The sequence below is a fragment of the Cyprinus carpio genome, chromosome A23 (assembly GCF_018340385.1).
Source record: "Cyprinus carpio isolate SPL01 chromosome A23, ASM1834038v1, whole genome shotgun sequence".
Lineage (NCBI taxonomy): Eukaryota > Metazoa > Chordata > Actinopteri > Cypriniformes > Cyprinidae > Cyprinus > Cyprinus carpio.
The window spans coordinates 16484041-16497768 of NC_056594.1; the positions used below are offsets into that span (position 1 = coordinate 16484041).

A 13728-nucleotide genomic window follows, 5' to 3' on the forward strand; every position below is an offset into this window, starting at 1 on the left:
CTCTTTAGATGCACATTCCAATGCATATTCCTGACAGCAATCCGCACATTCCATACAATGAATTAATTTGACATCACTGAAAGTCTCTCAGAGGAATGTAACCAACCCCTTTATACTACAATACACACAGTCTCTGCCCCATAGGAAGATGTTGTTTTTGAGGTTAGGAAAGCACATTAGAGTGTAGTCTTTTGTATGCGCTGCCGGTATCGTAAGTGCAAAGAAAAATATTTTGTAAAGAAATCAAAGACATCTGCACAATAACAAACACTTGTGCTCAAAAGGCAGGGAGTTTAGTGTGGACTTCTTGGAAAATAACCTGAGCAATGGTAATTTTAATTCAACATACAAAAGAACAAAAAAACGTACTAGAGAAATAAGGGGAAAATACCATCCTTTTATTTTCAATCTAAATTTTTACAAAACAATTTTAAAAAGTTATTTACACATACATGGCAAAAAGGCACTTATTAAATATCCTTCAGGACCAAAGTATTTTCAAATATGATCGAATAATAAAAAAAATCCTTCATTTTGTACATCTTCATTGAACAAAATTACAAAAAGAAAAGGCAAAAACACTAAAAATAAAACAACCACAGAAAAAAAAACATTAAATAAATAACTTAAACATCAACAAAATATGTACAAATATTTGCTTCTTGATTTAGGTGCAAAATGTGCACCAGGAAATAAAGTTAGACAATGTTAATAAACTAGCTAAATGAGTTCACAAAGTGATTAAGACAAACTGGTCCACATTTTTGGGCCTTGTTAACAGTTACATTATTTGTTACAGAATTTTAAACAATATTCCAGCGACAAAAAGACATGCATTCACATCTACTCTCAGCATTTTAGACGAATCTGAATACTTCAAGTCTATAACTAATATTAAAGTTGCCCAACCAATCGTTTGCGAATGTTTTGCATTCAGATTTCAAAAGAAAAGGCTTTGAAACTTTTGGCCCACTCAATATTACCATCAACCTGAACAAACAGGCTCTCAAGCTTTCTGAGAAAACAAGATGAAAACACTATTTTATCATCACTGGATTCTTTGGTTGATCTTGGCCTCAACTTTTGGTCTTCAGTTTCCTTTTCACTCCTTTTAAACATTTAGTCTTTGGCTAAGTGAGTCTTTGAATCTCAGTTTGCTTTGTTTCTCACAGTTTGCTTTCCTCCTCTTCCAGGGGTCGGTGTAGTCCGGGAATGTACTTCAACAGCCTCCGCCTGATGCTCTTCTGTTTGGGTTTGGGTTTGCGCTGCAGTGTGCTGAACCCTCCGCACTGCTGCTTTTCTCCGTTAGGCACAGAGGATGATGATGATGACGGCGGGCCCCTCAGGTAACTGCGTGTGCTGGCGCTACGGGTCACGGTGGTCTTTGTTGTAGCAAAGAGCTCGCTGGCAGGTCGGATGAGACGTGGACGGCCGCTTTGTGTCTTCTCTTGGTTTGCATCAAGCTCGTCGTTGCTGGCGTTGTTGGAATGCTCCCCCTGGAAGAAGCAGGTTTGGTAGAGTGGGTCATCCTCAGATGTGGTGGCACTAAGATGGCTGGCGCTGCTGCTCGTGCTCCCAGTGCCACATAACGCGCGCATGGTTGCGGGGCTTGGAGCTCCCAGACTACCGTACACACCAGCTGACTCCAGAGACTCGTACATAGCCACATCACTCATGACGATGCCTGTTAGAGTGAAAACGGATAGCTAAATTAACCTCTGAAATGTTTTCAATTAAAATTACTCCCTGTTTTAAGGTTCTTTACATTTTAAAATAAGTCTTTAAGAGATCGTAAAGTATTATGCTGCTATGTTAAGGCATTTAGTTTGATCTTTAATCACACTGGAAAAAACTAACATATGCTATTAAATATGTTTCTTTTCATTTACAACACTCTTAAGTCTTCTATCACAGCATTTTGCTAACAGGAAGTATTTTGTGTGATACAAATACATGCAGAAGTGCTGAAATGTCAGGTGTCCAACCTTTATACACTATTGAAACAAGCTCATGAGCAGTTGGGGATGTGTCATTCAAAGGCCTGGTTTAGTAAGATCGTTATCATGTACTAAAAACTCACCATGCACAAGCCGCTGCTCTTGCACCATGAGAGATCTGAATTCATCCCATTTCTCATGCAGGTTTTGCTGGAGAGACAAAAAGACACAGTAAGAGTCCTGTCACGTGTCATTCAGCTGGTCTGTTCATTTGATGTATTTCCCTATCATCATCACATAGAACAGGGAAGTTCGTGGTCAGTGAGGTCGGACAGCTTTCAGTTCTCTGTCGCTACTTCTCACATCACAAGCCACTGCAGAGTTCTTTGTAGCGCATTTTTTAATTAATTCAATACCGAATAATAAAAAATAATAAAAAAAATGAAAAGTTGGCTTGTACATATGTCAATCAAATTTGTGTGTTTATTGTGGTTTTGACTGTTTATATCTGTTATTTTCCTGAATTTGATGTAATAAAAAGAAACAACTACATTCATTAGGAGTTATTTTCCAGGGATGCACCTATATGATCGATAGCAAAGAGCAAATACCTATTTTTATGTTATGGCAGAAAACTGTTAAATGGATATTACAATTCTATAAAATAAATTAAAGCATTAAAAACTAAAATCAGTTACTTTAAATGCTACAAGTAATTTTAGACCTCACAACAATGTACAGTATGAAAAATGGATATTAATTTTATAGTTTGCAAAAGATTAAACTGAACACTGTTATTAAAATTATTAGTGTCTTTAAAGATTAACTTTCAGTGGGCCAGGGTTATTTTAGTAATATTTACAAATTATAACAGATTTTAATAATACTTTGAATTAGTTTTTCAGTTTCCATTTTAGTCCAAGTTACAGAAATTGTGTGCTTTTGTCATTTTTAGTTTTTTTAATAGTTCTATTTTTATTTTAGTTTGAATAATTTTAATATTTTAAATGAATTCAAATAAAATAAAAAAAGTGTAAGTTTTATGTTTAATATTTATGGCTTATTTAGTTTCAGCTTTTAATGAACAAAATTATTTTGTCATTGTTATGAGACCCTCAAACATCGTCTGACATCTAGATTTACTTGATTTTTAAATCAGTTTTAGTTTGTAGGCTATTTAAATAACTTCAACCCTGACAAAATGCCAAAACATGTCTCTCAAATACCACAGAAGTGACAACCAAAATGAACCGTATTATAGTTGTATTTAAACTTTATGGCCTAGGCATTTTCTTTCACAGATGAGAATGTCCTAAGGAATGTAAAAATGTGCCTTGCTTTGTTTGGGACGGCGCTGTGTCAGCTGTACTGTGGTATGTGAGGATTAAGACTGGCCTGTCTCTGGAACAGGTGGGGTGTGAGAGGAAACAGGTGTGGTCAGCGCTAGTGTTCGGTGCCAAACCAGGGCAGCTGTGTTAAAGCTGGGCTTACATTACATGCTTGTAAACATCTCTGTATATGAGACAACTCGCTGCTTGATACGAGCATGTCGGTTTACATGTTGTTTGAGAAACTTACCCTTAGATACTGCAGTCGTGCTTCCAATTCTGCTTTTCGTATAGAGTCGCTGTAGACGGTTTCTAGCCTAGACACGGGAACAAAATAACACAGCATTGCATGACAAAGTCACTTCCTATATTGTGCGGTATTACACTTCAAAGCCTCAGTCTATTGAACACTCCAAGTCAAAAAGGTCTTTAAAACAGACCACAACGTGTCTGAATATCAGCTTAGAGGTAATACAAAACTCCCCTTCCCCCAAATGTATATAATTTCAGGACCAGCACTGGTGATATGATATGAAGCAGGAACCTCTCTTTACTGGGCTGCTGTAAACTTTCTCATTTACAGCATAACCCCATGTTTAAAAGTGGAAATAATTGGGTTAAATGCCGTGAAGAGGGAAAGCATGAACTTCTACGCATTCATGTGGTTCACATCACTGGTTTCCACACTTTATAAACGGAGGTTCATTTTCACTGGCCTTTCATCTTTTATTAAACAGGAAATAAAAGGGGCAAGGAGAGTGTGGTTCCAATCAAGTAATCTAAAGTAGATCTAATTTTTCATGCTAATCAACTCGGAACAACTTAGTTTTAATTCAAACTTTTAAAACCTCCAATCTACTTTGAGAAAGAGTCAATTTTGCTAATTTAAAAAAAAAAATTAGACATGATATAACACTGAATATCTACATACCTAATGTTGTTTCCTGATGATTTAATGAGCTGGACGATTTCTTTATGGCGAAAGCCTTCAACAGAAGTGTCGTTCACACTGGCGATTGTGTCTCCTACAAACCCAAGAGAAGAATGTTAAACTGAGAACAGATCTGACTGGACACAGTTCATTTTAATTCTTTCATCACTATTTTCTCTACTTTGAAACATGGCTTTCTTTACTCTAAGTAACACAAAAGGAGACACTTGTGGAATCCCATTTCCACACACTGAAAATGAACGGTGACCATGGCTGCAAAACAAGAGTTCACAGGAAACATTTTCAGAGAGCGCATTCAGTTTCAGTTTGTTTAATGGCTTTTGAACATTTGAAATGTAATGCACAAGTTGCATTGACTACTTTTATGGTGCTTTAGAGCTTGACATGCATGGTCACCATCCACTTTCATTGTATGGAAAAGTGCAGCATGAACACTCTACTAGACATCTTTTCTGTTCTGAAAAAGAAGTCATACAAGTTTCAAACAACATTTGCATGAATATAAAAATTCTGTCATAATTTAGACTCGTCTTGTGTGTTTTTTATTCTCTTCACATGACAAAAATAATTATTAGCAAAAATAATTTAGCTTTTTTTCTCCTTTACAAAACTCAACCTGAAGGATTTTGGGAAGACAATTCACTAAAGTGTTTTGGGACACATCTGCCAAAGAGGGGCTGGATTGTTCGCATCAATATATAATGAAATAATTCCTTTTCTCCTTGGAGAGTTTTGGGTTTTCTTGTCTAGCTAAGAACGATGAGGTCATGTGCTTTTGAGAGGCCAAAGATGACAATTGTGCAAAGCATGCAGGGAATGCAGGAAGCGAAACCATCACTCACGCACAGCAACACTGAGTAGGAGTTCCTCTTTACCTCTGATCTGACATCAGTTTATCTACGAGTCCTAATTGTTACATTTCAGACTCTGGAGAAGATCAGCTGATCCCGGAACAGAGCAAGCGGGTATTTTAGATGCAGAACTGTTTGTTCTCTTTAAGAATGCAGATTTTACATATAAAAGTTCTAGCAAGTGGTAACAATTCATAAAAGCCTGAATAGGGCATCATAGGACAGTGGCACAGATGCATTCTTAGAAAAAACTTGTTCTACAGTTTTACAACCTGTTCTCTAAACTCTAAATAAAGTTGCTAACAAGTTTCTAAAAGGACTGAAAATAATACATAAATGCTAATTCAGAAGTCTCTGGCAAGTTTCATCATGTTTTTGAAAGAAAATTTTATAGAGCAAGTTTAATAAAAACAAAGATTGAAAAAAAAGAAAAAGTTACATTTTAAAATAAATGAAAACAAATAAATGCAGCCTTAGTGAGCATAAGAGACTTCTTTCAAAAAATAAAAATAAAATTTGTATGCCAAGTAAAAGATTTACGGCAAGTACAGTAAGAGCTTTCTAAAACAAAAAGGAAACAATGTTCAAAAAAACAACAACTTCAAAAACAACTAAAAAAAAAAAAAAGCCACAGAGTGACTTGGCAGTATCCGGTTTTACAGTTTGAAAGAGTAAAAATCCACATACAGTCTACGTGGGTGCTGCTCTTTGATATTTGCTCTTGCTAAAACAGCAGGGCTGCCACTCAACTGTCATGGTGTTGACAGACTGACGACATCTCCAAGTGAGAAAGCAAGACGTCTGCAAGCCTTCTGAAATATTACTCCTATTCACACAGACTCATTTTACTACAAAACAGGATTTTCAAGAAGTAGATGAAAGAAACCTATCCTTGTTATGCTTTAAAACACACTCCCTATGACCCCAAGGATCACTCTGAATATTCTAGCCTCTGTGTCAAATGCCGGTTTAGAGCGGGAAACTGAGCAAACATAAAGGGTGGTGTTAATATGAGCACACTTACCGACTTTAAGGCCTGCAAATTGGGCAGGACTGTCTTCGTGGACTCTGCAAACAAAGGTGCACATCTCTAATGAGTTCTCACTCTGGTGATGCAGCCCATAGGTCTGTAGACACAAAAAAATAAAAATAAAAACAGACTGTAAATAAAGCTGTCTCTACAAAATGAGTCATACGCTAGGCAGCAAAGGTGTGCCGTTTTCTTGAAAGCCGTGGTTTATTGTTCGAGGTAGCATTGCTAAATCAGGTCTGATTGACGCCATAAAATGCTCAATGACTAGAATGTTGACCTGCACGGCTTCATAAAGACTGACTGACAGACTCAATGGCGTAAAGGAGGCTGAACGTGACGGATGGCTCCAGGTGGTTTACGCACATGCAAACATCCTTGATAAACAAGCCACGCCATTTGAAATGCCTGAGTTTTGTTGTCGTCTCAACTGTACATGCATCTGGCTGAGGCTTACAAAAATGTTTGGCTAATCAGCAGTTTACATTTTAGCACCATTTCTGAGAGTTAGCAATAGATGCAGGCAGTTTACTTGGTGTCAAAACCCATTTTCTTTCTGTAATGTGGCATATTTCTTAATGAAATTGATATTTAATGATATTCAGTCAAAAACGAAACTTTTAAATTTACAGTTGCATTGAATATTTTCAGTTATAACATAATATATCCATGACCCCTCATAGGCCAAGCGATTTAGAAAAAACTTATAATAGACTATAAATACAAGTAATTTTTTAAAAGTAACAATAAAATGTAGCCTGCACCAGTACAATCCTGTGCAGTGCTTTAGTGGACTAGCAACTGGATCTCTGTGTAAACTATTAAAGATGTAAAGTGGCTATAACATATCAAAGTGGTGTGACATATTTTAGAGTTTTCATCCTATGAGTTGAGAACACCATGCACTTCTACACAGTGAGAGAAGTTTAAAAAAAGTCTCTTCGTGTTCTGTCGATATGCAAAACATCAGCTTCTGCTTCCATTATAACTGTAATCAGTAGCTCAAGGTGAAACGCACATGCTGATATACTGAAGCCATTTGCATGCTGGTGCCTTTGTTATCAGTGGTACTTTGGTTCATGGATGTGTGCAGATACAAATGAGTGTCTCACTTTGTTGTCAGTTTCCTGACGTGAGTGGAACCCAAATGTTTGCTGTGGCACACAATGTTTTCATCAGTCACCACAGAAACACGCTGTGGCTCTAAGACACTCTCACGATATTCACTTTCACAATGAATGAGAATTTCTTCAGTGTAACATGCGCAAAACACCTTATTTCAATAGCTTTGAGGATAAGTGATGTGTAGCTGCTTATTGCCCATACTGAAACCCAAGGCTGTTGTTGAGGTTAACAGCTTCGTGCACTGAGGATGCTGTTAAACCTCATTCCTCATTCAAAGAAAAGGTCAATCTGACTAAACTCTGGGTGACTCTTCATAAAGGTGGCCTTAAATGGAGAGTTTACTCAAAAATTAACGTTCTGTCATCATTTTCTCACCCTTGTGTTGTTACAAACCCCAATGACTGACTTCATTCAGTAGAGCACAAAAAAAGATGTTTCGAAGAATGCTAATGCTGCTCTTTACCATTACAGTGAAAATTATTTCAGGACTGGGGCTGTCAACTGCCAAAAAAAGCACCAAAAAGAAGTAAATATGACTTGTGTGCTATATTTTAAGTCTTCTAAAACCATTCACTCAATCAACATTGAGCAATTTCAGCTGATATTCAATGAAAATCTTGCTTGACAATGAGTCGCCATTCACTTTCATTGTATGGAAAAATATCAGCTCTGATATTCTCATTAAATTAAAAAATTTAATTAAATTTCAATTAAATTAAAATTAAAGAAAAAGTCATATGGCTTTGAATATTATGAGGGTGAGTACATTTTGAACTGTCCCTTTAAGAAACACTTCTTTAGTGTTAAAAACCCATTGCAATATGTATGGCCTGGACTCCCAATAAACACTCATGCATTTACAAGAAAAATGCATGCAAATTTACAAACATCTCTGAAACATGAATCATTTGCAAATTGTTTTCAAATGTTTGGAATCGTCTGTTTCCTTCCTCTTCCCACACACTCCAACCGCTTATGCGAATCTCTAAGACACTGAGCGCCTCGGGAGATGCAAAGTACAGACATATTTACATAGCAAAAACGGCCAACCGTATCCCCGCTGCTAAGAGACTCCAAAAACAATGTGGTCTACAGCGCGCCATCCTAGAAAACAATTCATTTCTTGATATGTCGCCTCTCATGTGACAGAAACTTGATGTCATATCCTGTAACAGACAGAGGACATGGCAGGAAAGGAGGGGTCCTCCGTCCTGCATCTGAACTATTATTCATTCCTAAATATAAACTAGCTATCTGGTACATGTGTCAAAACAAATGACATACAGCTTTGAAGCAGGATAAATAATTACTAATGCAGACTTCATAATCGGTTCCACATTGAGGAACTGGCTTTTGATAAAGTGAACATTGAAAACAAGCAGGTTCTCACACCAAGAGGGATTTTTGATTCTGTCACAACTACAACTAGATTACACATGGATAAACCTTAGCTAATACTTGTTTCTGTCAAAATGAGGTCAATATAAACATTACAGCTATTTAACCATGAATATATCCTTTATCCAAGGTCTTACTTTTCTTTCATTTTGAGCAGCCCACCCACATGAGCAAACTCAGTCATCTTAGAAAGGTTTTATGTTATTTGCCACCATTTCAGACACCTTGAATGAATTCAAAAAGTTTTAAATCCCTCTTACCTGGATTTCAAAGCCAAAGGCCTCCTCCTCTTTCTTCATTAGGATCACTGTTTTCCTGGAAGGAAGTCAAAAAAGTGGGTATTCTATTAATATGAGCAAAAAAGGGGCTGCTGTACAGAGACAGTCTTAGTAGTGTCGTTCTAAGCGGTTTTGTCTCAATCTATGACCTTGACTGATGGTCAGTGCTTACAGGAACATGCATGATGAAAGACACACAGAGGAAATGCATAATCAACCGCATGATGCTGCTGTTTTGGAGGATACGTCTACGTGGCGTAATGGGAAACGTTTGAAAAAGAACAAAAAGTTAAAATTAAAAAATTCTGGGTGTGACATCTGAACAGCTCATTTTCAAACTATGTTTTCAGTGCGCTTTCGGTTTCATACTGTTATACAGTCTGTGTTTTTACAATTCTCAATAACAACAGCCTCAGGGTATGAATGACTACGGCACAGGTGCATTTTAAACCAAAGATGACTTCTGTTGGGATAATAGTATCTCGGGATTCAAATGTGTCAAATATACCATGACATGCACTCACACATCATTAGGCAATTATGAATTATGCATACGCATATATTACTGAATAAAAGAATGTTTAAGGGCGGATATTTTTATTCCATGACACCTTGGAAAAAGTGTGAAAGACAAGGGTCTGACGTTTTCATAACTGTCGCAATAAATAGAGTGTATTTTAAGGAAGTAACAATGATGCATGCATGTTCACACCAAACAAATCTGTTGAACAATGCCAATCTTACCTTTGTGGTTCTGGAGAGTGTGAAAGGGGTTTCCATTTTTGCAGCCCACCATTCTGTTTAGCAAGATAGAGATATGATGAAGAGAAAAATAGAAAGACAACAAGAGAGAAAGAGAATGAGTGTCTGTGACCTTTGGAATATCTGCCCTTGTCCACTTAGTAATCCCCCGTTTAACAGGTCTTTTCCCAAAGTCTGAGCTGTAGGTTCTGCAATATGTTCATTACACATATGCTGTTTGACAGCTTGGATGACATTGCAGATATAACCTGAAATGCATGTTTGTCTGCCGCTTTCACTTAACCGTTTCTGTCACAGCTTTCTTTGGTTTGGTCTCTGATCTTATTTTATCTCCAAACTAGGTACACTTATCGCTGTAAGCGTCTCTGAAATTAATCACAAGGAGATCTAAGATGCAGTCAGGTTGGTGAATACAAGTTCTGTCATGTGCTAACAACTGTACTGATGTTCTGGCTGATAATGTTGAAAACCCAACCCAAACTGCGTGAAGGACATAAGAATTCACTCATATTACGCCCGCTCTTACAGACACCCATTCAATCGGGCTGTACCTCAACCCTTACAACTTCCCATAAAGTGCACTTTGTGCACGACCCCTCCAAAGCTAGTAAAATGTTGCCTTTCTTTATTTTCATACATTTTGAGAATTGTCGTAGTGTCCTCCTCAATGACTTCATTTATTTCCATGTAACTAAGAGGGTCCCTCGGGGGCAGTTGGATGGGGTAGCAAAGCTCTCGGCCGCACAATACCCTGTTGTGGCCCGGCGTTGACGCAAAGTGTAGGAGTCCAGACACAAAGAGCTGTTCATAAACCTGCCCTACAATCCAAAACTTGTCATGTAGTACTCCAATGTGAGTAAGCTTTAAGACTAATTTCCGCAAATTAAAATACAACATTTGAATGCTGCTGCAGCAGTCAAGGAGCCATTGTGTTTGGCCTTAAAATGGCAAAAATTGTGTTCATTCTGACCTAATTCAAATCATTTAAATATTTTTACCCCACATCTAAAAGACTCCCTATTTGTAAACAGCAAAATTGTCTTAAAGTGATAGTTCACCCAAAAATGAAAACTCTGTCATCATTTACTCTCCCTCAATGACAAAACTTAGGATGTCACTGACTTTAAAATATATGGATAAAAACATTAAACAAAAACAGAGAACTAAAACACACACACACAAAAAAAAAAGAAAAAAGAAAAAAAAAAAAAACACTAAAATAAAACACTGAGACCATACAGATATTCCATACAGGTTTGGAATGATGGGCTAAATAAATAACAGTATTGTCATTTCTGGGTGAACTATCCCTTTAAGAATATCAGAGCCATAACACATACTAGATTATAGATGTAGTTTTAATATAAACACCAGACACCTACCAGGAAATACTGAGATCCTATCAGACCTATTTGAATTTCAAAAGCAATTTCATTACACTGTCAACAACACAACCACACTGACCCCTGGCCACTCAGGGTTTTTAAATTCTGCAGTAAATTCAGTTCCACACCACAAAGGTCACAGACAATCCGGAGGGGGCTTCACTGCCCCGGACACTTGGCCAGGATCCATAAAATGGCCCGGCTGGCCACACAGGAGGCAGACTGTAAAAGAGCAGGCCCAGAATTCATCAGGGACGTTTACAGTCAGTGGAGTCAGACCGGCGTGTGGGTGGTCCAAAGACACCAGGAAACACTTTACACCATGAGTGACCACACACTTCAATGTGTCTAAACCCAAGGGCCAGAATCAAGCATACTCACATCTGTACGGTCAAAACCCAAGAGAGCAACTGCTTTTGCCAAAGCAAGAGCACATTGTAGAACTGACCAGTAGATTAATGTCTCTCTTTGGATTTGGAAGGAAGTGTTGGAGACTTTGTACTAGACATTGCCAATACTATCTATGTATGCATCTATCCAGCTAAAAAAAAAAAAAAAAAAAAAAAAAAATAATAATAATAATCAGATATGTAAATATTACATTTTCATTATTATTATTATTATTAAGATCAAAACATTTTCAGATATGTAAATTGAAATCTAATTAGCATTTTTGTTTATAATAATATATTTTTATAATTTATATGAAAATTTATTTTCTTTTTATTATTATTGTTATTAAGCCATTTCTGGGTGCTATCTAGTAAAAGTTACATGAATACTGGTCAATCTCTACTTTCAGTGCCATGATATGAATTATTGCATGTGTTGCATGAAAAATAATGATTCAGAGTCATGCAGACATGAACGAGTGCAGCCACTTCTAAAGTTCTGCATGAGTGCTCACACGTACACATTCAAATGAGGTTCTTTAGAGGAACCGTCACATACTGATGGTCACAGATGCACATTGATGGACAGGTGTGAATGAGCACAGGTCAAGAAATTTTGTACATGCCAAGCAAAGGATGACAACTGCCTGAGCCATTCAGGACAAAACTCAAACAGGGACATTATAGTCTAATTGAGTCTAACTACCTTAACTAGCCCCATACGACTGTGATTCTTAATACTGGAGTACTCGAGTATTGCATATTTTGAATGTCTCATATCCAGTTCATAGCATCAAACGAGCTATGATATAAATCAGGTGTGTAATTAAAAGAAACATCCAAAATGTCCAGTTCAAGGCTACTCCAAGACCAGGTTTGAGAAACACTGTCCTTCTATAATGTGTCATCCATATAAAAGTTATTAAGAGAGTAGGAGCTCAACTTGTGTGCCTTCAGACTAATCAAACTTGAGCGCTGGTTCTAATCAAAGCAAACTCATCACAGCACTGTTGTTTCTGTGCTTAATTAAGTCCAGACAAAACCAAACAATGTATTCAAGATGTTCATACATAGAGGGCAGATAAAAAGGAGGCAAACACGTTATATTACTTCTCAAGCTTTGACTCCAGTAGCTGTTATTAGCGTGAGTTATGAAGTATGAGTTCAGTTTTAACTCAGTAACACGGTGTGGAAACTACAGCTCAACCTTGCAGAAGAAAAAAAAACTGGCTTGCTGGTTTTAGCTGGTCTCCAAGTCCGGCAAGCCTCTGAGACCAGCGAAAACCATCTTTAAATGGCTATCTGGCTAAAATAATGCCAATATTGATCTAAAACCAGCCTGGTTTGTTGGTCTTATCTGGTTTAAGATGGTCTCCCTACCTGACCATCTAAAAATTGCCTTTAAAACCTTTCAAAACACCTTTTTGATCATAGGTTGGGTGACTAAGACCAGCAAATCATCTTAGGCTGGACTAAAAAGTTATTTTTTTTTTTCTCCAGAAGGGAATCAAAAGTAGATAAATATAATCACATGTACTGAACACATAGCTAAATATTTTCATTAATATTTCGCCATGATGCATGTAAACACTAAGGAGTCAGATACAGTAAATTGAATCTTGAGGTTCGAATGGAATGTTCTAACCTTTTTAAAGTTCCTCGGTAGGGTCCCTCCAGAGTAAGCGAGGGTCTTGTAATTATAAAGCTCAGTGGAGTTTGAGGGTCCACGATCCACAGTCCCACAGCTGTCCGATTTGGAGGACGTTAAGTGGATCTCCCCACTGTCATGACACAACGACCCGCTGTCCGGTTCGTTTGAGTTCAGCTTTTTTACCCGTCGGAAAGTCATATTTTTCATAATCCCTGTGTCACTCAATAAGAAAGCAACAGTAGATGAAAGAAGAGTGAGAGATGAAAAGTAGTGAGTGTGGGTGAAAAGCCACCCACTCTCCAGCAGCCAGCTCTGTCTTGTGCAACACTCCCCAGCTCTAACCCAGTATCAGCAGCAGCATCTGCGGACAGACTCGTCGGGTTTAGAAACGCACATGTAAAGGAAATACTTGAAAAGGGGGCGGGAACAAGCGCTCGGAGAAATGCTGAAATCTTCAAGGGGGCGGGGCCACACAATTGTGCGCGGTGATTGGTTGTCATGCACAGAAGCGATGTTTTGAAACTGTACACTGCAAGTATAATTAGTATTATTTATGATTACATTTAAGGCATTTAATAGGCGATGTTATCAAGGGTGACTTACACATCGGTTTTTTTTTTTTTTAGAAAAGTTCGTTAA

At 37.5% G+C, this 13728-nt stretch overlaps 1 protein-coding gene across 1 annotated transcript; it reads right to left on the reverse strand.

Moving 5' to 3' along the window:
* Positions 1 to 377: 377 nt before the first annotated feature.
* LOC109048077 (general receptor for phosphoinositides 1-associated scaffold protein-like) lies at positions 378 to 13500 on the reverse strand. The gene is made up of 8 exons (XM_019065766.2): positions 13084 to 13500; positions 9644 to 9696; positions 8882 to 8936; positions 6093 to 6195; positions 4197 to 4290; positions 3516 to 3582; positions 2081 to 2147; positions 378 to 1684 (listed from the first exon to the last, which is right to left on the reverse strand). The coding sequence occupies exons 1-8, from the start codon at positions 13294 to 13296 to the stop codon at positions 1167 to 1169; spliced, it is 1170 nt and encodes a 389-aa protein (XP_018921311.1). The 5' UTR covers positions 13297 to 13500; the 3' UTR covers positions 378 to 1166.
* Between the last annotated feature and the right edge of the window lie 228 nt (positions 13501 to 13728).